The sequence below is a fragment of the Sinocyclocheilus anshuiensis genome, unplaced genomic scaffold (assembly GCF_001515605.1).
Source record: "Sinocyclocheilus anshuiensis isolate Anshui unplaced genomic scaffold, SAMN03320099.WGS_v1.1 scaffold2090, whole genome shotgun sequence".
Taxonomy (NCBI): Eukaryota; Metazoa; Chordata; class Actinopteri; order Cypriniformes; family Cyprinidae; genus Sinocyclocheilus; species Sinocyclocheilus anshuiensis.
Window position 1 is genome coordinate 1,553,148 of NW_015560626.1, and position 8,538 is coordinate 1,561,685.

The 8,538-nt window shown below is 37.4% G+C and overlaps 1 protein-coding gene across 1 annotated transcript in view; it reads left to right on the forward strand.

Annotated features, from left to right (window-relative positions):
• Positions 1 to 8,538, forward strand: part of LOC107681998 (cyclic AMP-dependent transcription factor ATF-7-like) — a 43,493-nt gene that overhangs the window by 19,144 nt on the left and 15,811 nt on the right. Inside the window, exons 3-7 of the mRNA XM_016478410.1 lie at positions 4,563 to 4,659; positions 5,908 to 6,038; positions 6,241 to 6,405; positions 7,161 to 7,318; positions 7,576 to 7,669. Coding sequence (XP_016333896.1) covers positions 4,563 to 4,659; positions 5,908 to 6,038; positions 6,241 to 6,405; positions 7,161 to 7,318; positions 7,576 to 7,669 — 645 coding nt within the window. The remainder of the gene's footprint in view (positions 1 to 4,562; positions 4,660 to 5,907; positions 6,039 to 6,240; positions 6,406 to 7,160; positions 7,319 to 7,575; positions 7,670 to 8,538) is intronic.

Genomic DNA, 8,538 nt, shown 5'->3' on the forward strand with positions numbered 1-8,538 from the left:
GCATGTCAACATATTCTGTTACACCAAATACACAAAATAATGATCTTTAAAAAAGCATCATATGACCCCTTTAAATAATTTCTTAATAATATAATTTTAATAATATAAAAATAATTAAATTTAATATATTTTACAACACCACAAAAAAAAAATTTTTCAGTGCAGATGAGGTGGAGGAGTTAATCTGTTTGGTCAGTTCCTCAAATGGTGCCAAAACAGTGACAGTTTTTTCCAGCAAAGCCCACTGGTTGGCTGTCAATGTGTCTGGCAGGTCTTGATCAGCGCCGTATGCTGAAATCGGCTGCTTCTGCTCAAGTAATTTCTCTACCATATAAAAAGTACTATTCCACCTTGTCGCCATATCTTGGTGCAAACGTTTGGTGGGCATTTTAGATCCCTCTGAATATCCTCCAGGCGTGTTGTGGCCAATGGTGAGTGTTTGAAATTAGGGGTCGACCGATTATCGGCGCCGATATTAAGCATTTTTATGATTATCGGTATCGGTCATTTTCAAGGAGTCAGACCAATCAATGCAGAATTCACTCTCACTCCAAAAGCGCTTGATAACTGGAGCTGCTTCAGTGATCACGCATCAGTTGTCTCTCAAAGGTAAGGCAGCAGCAGACGTTGCTTAAGTTGCAATAGATCCCAATCCACTAACGTTACACTGAAGTTGCAAAACACCTCAATATTATCTATCTAACACGGACGGAATCGCGGAATTCAGTCATATAAATGGAATTTACTGTATGACGCGGAATGTCACGGAATTTGTCAAAATTTGTATGAATTAATCAAAAGTAGGTCTATCGGCATCGGCCTTGAAAAACACATATCGGTCGACCCCTATTTGAAATGGCTGATTATCTTCCTACAGTTCGCCAGAGCATCACTCACACTTCTCTGTTATAACAGGCCTTCGTGTACCACCAGTTGGAGAGAGTGTGCGAAGCACCCCAAACTCGACACACCCATCTCGTCCTTGGCTTTTTTCATGTTGCTTGCGTTGTCGCGCAAAATAACATGAACACGGGACTTGGAGATATTCCACTTCACAAGCATCCCCTCAATTGCTTCAGCTATGGACTTGCTGGTATGTGACCCACGAAACTCGCTAGCTTGCAGCACTGCACTTTGAAGAGTAAAAGATGACGGCGTCACTGTGTCCACCCAGTGTGCTGTCAAACTTCGTAAAGACAGCGGGGTCGCGTCGCAGCTCCAGATGTCGGTAGTAAAGCTGATTGATTGCACATCTTTTAGTTTACATGAAATGTGTTTACACACTGTCTCATATAGCTTAGGGAGCGCTGTTTCAGAGATGTATTTGCGACCAGGCAAACTGTACCAGGGCTCCAAATGTTCAATTAAGCGGCGAAATCCCACGTTTTCGACCACTGACAGTGGCTGGTCATCCAGAACAATAAACTCGATAATTTTGTCGGTTATCTTTATCGTTCATTTTCGTCTTGTGAAAACTTTTCTCTTCGTTTGAATGAAGCTTCCAAAGTTTGTCGAGTCTGGCACGGCTCATCCTTCTCTGCCCTAGCTTTTGTGTAACCATCGTGTTCTACGGGGTGACGCGTCTTCAAATGCTTTATTAAGTTACTCGTGTTAAAGTTGCTAATACTTGTGCCACCCCTCGAAATTGCAGTATGGCATATGAGACATGTCGCCGTTTTACTGGCTGGTTGGTCCAGTCTTAAATACTGCCAAACCGCGGACATACTGCTAGCACGTTTGTATTTCTTCTTCGCTGCTCTAAATAGTGGTTGCTTGTGGCAACACAGCACAACTTCCTGTGTTTGCATTCTGAGCAGTGAAGAAGAATTGATTTCCAATTTGCTGCGTTAAGCAAAGCTAGCGGGTGCATAACTAGGTCTTGTTTAAGAAAATGGTATCGGATCGGTACATGGGTTCAAGTACTCGCCGATACCAATGCCAGAATTTTTTGTGGTATCGGCAGAATTTTCGATACTAGTATCGGAATCGGAACAACCCTAATCTTGATTACTAGATAAGCTCTATTTGATGCATTTCCCAGTGTCGCATTCTCCTTTCTGAGAGGAAAGTACAAACTTAAGATACAGCTGCAAAAGCAGAAATATAAAAAGTCTACTCCATGCACATAAGTCACTCTAGCGGTGCCTCTTGTTTGTTGGTGTTAATGAGTTGCTCTGTTTGCTTCAGTCATTCTGTTGCCCTTGCCAGAGTAACTCATTTAAGTCGAGGGAGAAGAAGCTATGGGCCATGCAGTTGTTGTATTGGTGATGCTGGCACATCTAAAAATACGCCTCTGACACTTGACTGTGTTCCCACTTTGCACTGTCACGGCTGAACTGTAACCGTGACACAGAGCCAGAAATAGTCTGAAGAAGACTGTGAAGCCCAGAGAACACGGCTTGAGTCATGAAATCCACTCAGAAAGAGGAAAAGCTAATCCTAGAGGCTCCATGTCCACTCAAGCTGTTTTGGAAGAGACCGCAAGGATCCAGTAGTTGAGGCGCTTCTTCAAACAACTGTTATTTTCCGCAAAACGTTCCATTACAAAAAAAAAACTGAACTGGATGACGCTTGACCAGTGTAGTCTGATTCCAAATGAGCCAGTTCTTTTTTTTTTATGAATTCAACAAATGCAGCGCTTACCAGTGTAGTCCAATTCCTGAACAAATGACTCTTTTGAATTGGTTCTTTTTAGTGAATCAAAAACACACATCGCATGTGGTCTGAATCCAAAGCAAATAGCTATTTTGAGTAGATTCTTTTTGGTGAATCAAAAACATAACAACATGACAGGTGGTGTCCAGTTCCCAAACAAATCACTTGTTTGGGTCCATTGCTTTTAGTGAATCAGAAACATATGGCACAAACAGTGTAGTTCTGATTCCTGAGCAAATAACTATTTTGAGTCAAACTTTTTAGTGAATCACATCCAAAGTAGTCTGATTCCTGAACTATTGACTCTTATGAGCTGTTTTTAGTGAATCAGAAATAAAGAGTTTATGTCTTACTGTGTAATCTTGTACTTACTCTTGTTGTTCATATTATATTATTAATATTATTCATTTAACATGTAGTTAAAACAGACAATATGACAATGCTGCTTCTAAGTCTTTAAAAAAAACTGTAAATAAATTTTTCAAGAATTGTTGCATATTTATATAGCAAAGTTATATCTCATCATTTGGCAATGGAGTTGCTTTTGTTGTTTTTTTTCCCAGATTTTTCTGTTGTGAAAGTTTGAAAGATTCAGTAATGGAAATGTTAAGGAACTGAAATCATAACAATGAAACAAAAGGAGGTTTATATACATATATATATATGTGATCCTGGACCACAAAACCAGTCATAAGGGTCAATTTTTTGAATTGCATTGATGTATGGTTCCATTGATGTATGGTTTATTATTAAGATCGGACAATATTTGGCCGAGATACAACTATTTGAATATCTGGAATCTGACAGTGCAAAAAAATCTAAATACTGAGAAAATCGCCTTTAAAGTTGTCCAAATTAAGTTATTAGCAATGCATATTACTAATCAAAAATTAAGTTTTGATATATTTACAGTAGGAAATTTACTAAATATCTTCATGGAACATGATCTTTACTTAATATCCTAATGATTTTTGGCATAAAAGAAAAATCAATCATTTTGACCCATACCGTGTTTTTTTGGCTATTGCTAAAAATATACCCCAGTGACTTAAGACTGGTTTTGTGGTCCAGGGTCACGTATATAATCTTTAATTAGATTTCCTTTCCTGCACCTATTTCATTGTTCATCTGTCAGATCATAGGGGCATTTTATGCATCATATTCCAAAAAAAGCATCTTTAATACTGGTTTCTTAAATATCCATGATTCACTGGCTGTGCATCTGCAGCATACAGTTTTACCACCTTAACAGCTGTTTTGTTTCAAAGGTAAATATAAAAGCTCGTTGGAGAATGCATGATTGCCTTTCATAAATGTTAATTGAATACATCTGTGTAGTTTGCTCGGCCCATGAGCTGTTGTGTTTTGCATGCATAACATCATGGCTCGGCCACTGGGTAAAAGTGCTAAACCACAAAACTCCACCTTAGCGTTAGTCCTTTTGTCATTTGCACAATGTATTTTTGTATTGCATGAAAGCTGGTAGAACCTTTTTTTTATTATGTGACAAATGTGGAAGTTCAATACTTACTGTGTAATGCTGTAGCTGCACTTCTGAACGGAAGCGTAAAGAAACGTAAGCGTTGTAAGCCTAGAGGCTTGTATAAGGGCACAAAGGTCAGCTGTGAAACAGAAAGCCGTCTCCACTGTACGTCTTTGACACTGACACTGTATAGTTACATTCAATACCTCAGAGGCTTTGAGCAGAGCACGGGTTTGGTGAAAAATGATCATTATCAAGTCCTCTCTGGCCTACAATATCTGTTTCGAAAGACAAATCTTGTCAATGCCACTCCCTCTTCTTCCTTTGGAAGTGTGTCTCTGCCCTGAGGTCTTGAAATGCTCCTTTCTCTTTTTCTGGTCAGATTTGTCTCGTAATCCATCTGTTCATCTGTGTCGCTTTGTAGAGGTTTACTAATGAGGACCACCTGGCTGTCCATAAACACAAACATGAAATGACGCTGAAGTTTGGACCCGCTAGAACTGACTCAGTCATCATTGCAGGTACTTTGCACGCAGACAGTGTGAATGCACAGTGCACAGTTATCAAAAATATTCTTTTTATATATAATTATATACACATGTCAGTCAATGTGTGTGTGCGTGTGTGTGTGTATGTATGTATATATACATACATATAATTTAATTATATCATATAATATTAATGTATTAATTAAAAATTATTATTTATAAATTATTTATAAATCACATTATCCCTTACATAACATATATATAACTAATAGTATAATTAATTGTGCTATATATTATTATTATTATTATTTTATATTAAATTATAACATATAATTTATATTTTATATATAATATATATTAGTGCTGTCAAACGATTAATCGCATCCAAAATAAAAGTTTTTGTTTACATAATATATGTATGTGTACTGTGTATATTTATTACGTATATATAAATACACACACATACAGTATATTTTTTAATATTTACATATATATATACATTTATATATTCATATTTTATATTATATATAAATATGTTTAATATATAAATAACACATTTTCTTAAATATATACAGGCATGTGTGTGTATTTATATATACACAGTATACACACATATATTATGTAAACAAAAACTTATTTTGGATGCGATTAATCTCGATTAATTGTTTGACAGCACTAATACATATTATATAATTTTTTATATAAAACATTTAAAAAGTTAGGGTTAAAATATGTGTGTGTTTTAATGATGTAATTATTATGTAACTTGATTTATTATTAAATTATAGAAATAGTGAATTAATTTTTATATGTATAAAATAAATACTCTAGTGATTATTAATTTGTCTTTGGTTGGTGCATGTTTCTACCATCCATCCCATGTTTATGTACATGTTTTTTGTCACTTCTTTTGTGGTTAATGGTAACTTGGAATGCTTGTTTTAATGGCACTGACAAAACAAATAGTACAGAGATTTAACAATGTAATTCGATATCATTACTTTATAGCTGTAGAGTGAAGCTAAGTCCCCTTAAGCTAGAAATTTTAAGGGGGGAAATTCACAACGTGCTGTTTTTTTTTTGTCACATTAAACCCTTGGGAAAAAACACAAATGTAATAACAACCTTGAACTCTCCCAGATTTATCATGTTAAATCGCAAGCAGATTTGGTTAGTACTGGTACATACAGCCGTTTAGCTGCGTGACAGAGTTTATACTGTCCTTGAGGCCGTCTTGCATAAGGAAACAATGAGATCTCTGTTTCTCGCTCTGTACTCCAGACCAGACGCCGACTCCCACTCGTTTCCTGAAAAACTGTGAAGAGGTGGGCCTGTTCAATGAGCTGGCCAGCTCGTTCGAGCAGGAGTTCCCTAAGGCCCAGGAAGATGAGGACAAGAGGGCCAAGAACCCGGTGAGCTATGGGACTGGGTGGAGGGATTCAGTCATACTGTCAGACGTGCTCCAAACATGAGGAGCTCGGCTGCCTGCTGCCAAAAACTCAGATTTATGGACTGCAGAGTTCCCTATCAGTTCTCATGTGTAACACCGTCTCGCCTCACTCTCTCCTTCTCTGTCTGTCGCGTTCTTCATCTGTCTTTCTTTTTTCCATGCAGTTGCCTGCTCCTAATTCAGGAGCACTTGACATGAGTTTGCAGACGCCTTCAGACATTAAGGTGAAGGAGGAGGACCCCGTGGAGGTGGACTCTTCTCCGCCTGCCAGCCCTGACTCCATCTCCAGCATGTCAGACAGCAGCAAAGAGCCCGTCAGCAGAGGAAAGGTACATGCTTTATGCAAATCAAACTTGCTAGAGCAAAACCAAAAGCACAAAGTCCCAAAATCTGAAACCACATTGGAAATCTGCAATTCAAAGCCTGATTTAAACCTAGAATGTTAGGATTTTGAAACACGTAAAATGAACATTTAAGATTATGACATTGATCATGTGTATTTTTGTACAGACAGTCAGATGTTCTTCCACTGAAGCACAAGATCCTCTTTAGATCATTCTCAAATCATGGAGGATATGATAATCAGGTTTTACACAAATTTGTAGAGTTCATGCAGTTTGAGTTCTGCAAAAGGAGGACCAATCACATACAAAGACATTATGACATTTATATAAACTTTTAGATTGAACATTTCACTTGTATTGAAAATATAATTTGTAATAACAAATAATTGAAAAACAAGTTAAAATAATTTCATTTAATAATTTTTAACTAAGTATGCAAATAATGAATGATAATTTAAATGAATTAAAATGCTAAATTTAAGCATTATCACTAGTAGTCTGAAACGTTTTGTAGAATACTTAGAATATAAAATAGTTTGTAGTAATGTATGCTAGCACACATTTGGCATTCATGTGGCCACTATAGAGACATAATTTCACTAAACTGTGTATTTAACAGTAACTGAACTAAACAAATGTCTAGTTGACCGAGTCATGACTGGATGACATTGCTTTTGGACGCAAACAGTGTTGCTTTTTGAATTATTTTGTGCTTAGCTGGCTGATTAACTTTTTTACAGGATTCTCCTCCAAAGCCTGCCGTCAGTTTGGCTCCCACCCCTGCCATAGTGCGTCCTGGCTATCTCCCACTGCACCTGGGTTATGACGGCCTGCAGCCCACCATGCCCTCCCCTACCTCTGTCATCACACACACCCCACCATCCAACCGCACACTGGGGTAAGAGCACAACCCCGTGTTTTTGGCCGTCAGCTTATTCTGTGTGACTCATTTCTATATGACTCACTGTGCTGCTATAAGTTGATTTGGTAGTAATGCTTAGGAAACTGTGGGCAGCTGGCTCATTTATGCTGTGCTTGACGTTCCATGAATGTTTGGTCAGATAGTGGACAGGAAGAGAGCAGAACTTCAGTCTGTGTATTGCTTTCTGCTCTCGCTGCTTGTGCAAACTGGGCATTTCTCTCCTTCTGTTTTAGATCTCCCACAGTGCCGTACCCAATGATGATGCTTCCCAATGGTCAAACATTTCCTGTGCTTCCAGGTCCTATGCAGATGCCCTCTGTAATATCTGTAAGTTTGAAGTGTATTTCTGAGTATTGGAATCTAAATATGTGGAGTATAAAGAGATGGCCCACTCAAAGGAAAAGGAATGGGAGAGTTGGTGACACTTGCCTTTTTGTTTACTGTAAAACTGGTTTTCATAATAGGGTCTGCAAGATCTGTGGAAAATTCATTGTAATTAAAACTGAAAGTATTAAAATCATTTTTTACTTAAAGCTGAAATAAAGTAAAATATAAATATTATGTGAAAAAAACCTGTTGCCTTGAAACTGAAATAAAATACGTTTTAGTTAAAGTACTAAGATGGCTAAACAGAATATAACATTAAATAGAACTAGCAAAATGACAAAGGACATTACAAATTTACTAAAACTTAAAACTAAAATTTAAATGAAAACTGGACATTTAAAAATAAATGCAACATTTATTAATCAAGTCAAGTCAAGTCAAGTTTGCTTTATTGTCAATTCTTCCACATGTACAGCACATACACACAGAGAATTGAAATTGCGTTACTCTCAGACCCTTGGTGCATACAGATAACACTAACAGTAGAACATAAATACAGATAGATACAGATTAAATATAAAATACAACTATACAAATATACAAATAAGATAAAATGTAAAAAAATATATAAAGCAGCACAAGGCACATGGCAGATAGAGTGCAAACCAGTGAAGTAACAACAGTGCAGATATATGATTTGTAGTGCAAAAGAGCTTATTTAGACTGATTAAAGTGACAGTGTGTGTGTGTATTTGGGAGAGGGGAGTGGGAGAGTCCGTCAGGGTCAGAGTTCAGTGGTGCGTGGGGCAAAAGGGGAGGGGGGGCAAGGTCGGGAGGGAGTTCAGCTTCCGGACAGCCTGATGGATGAA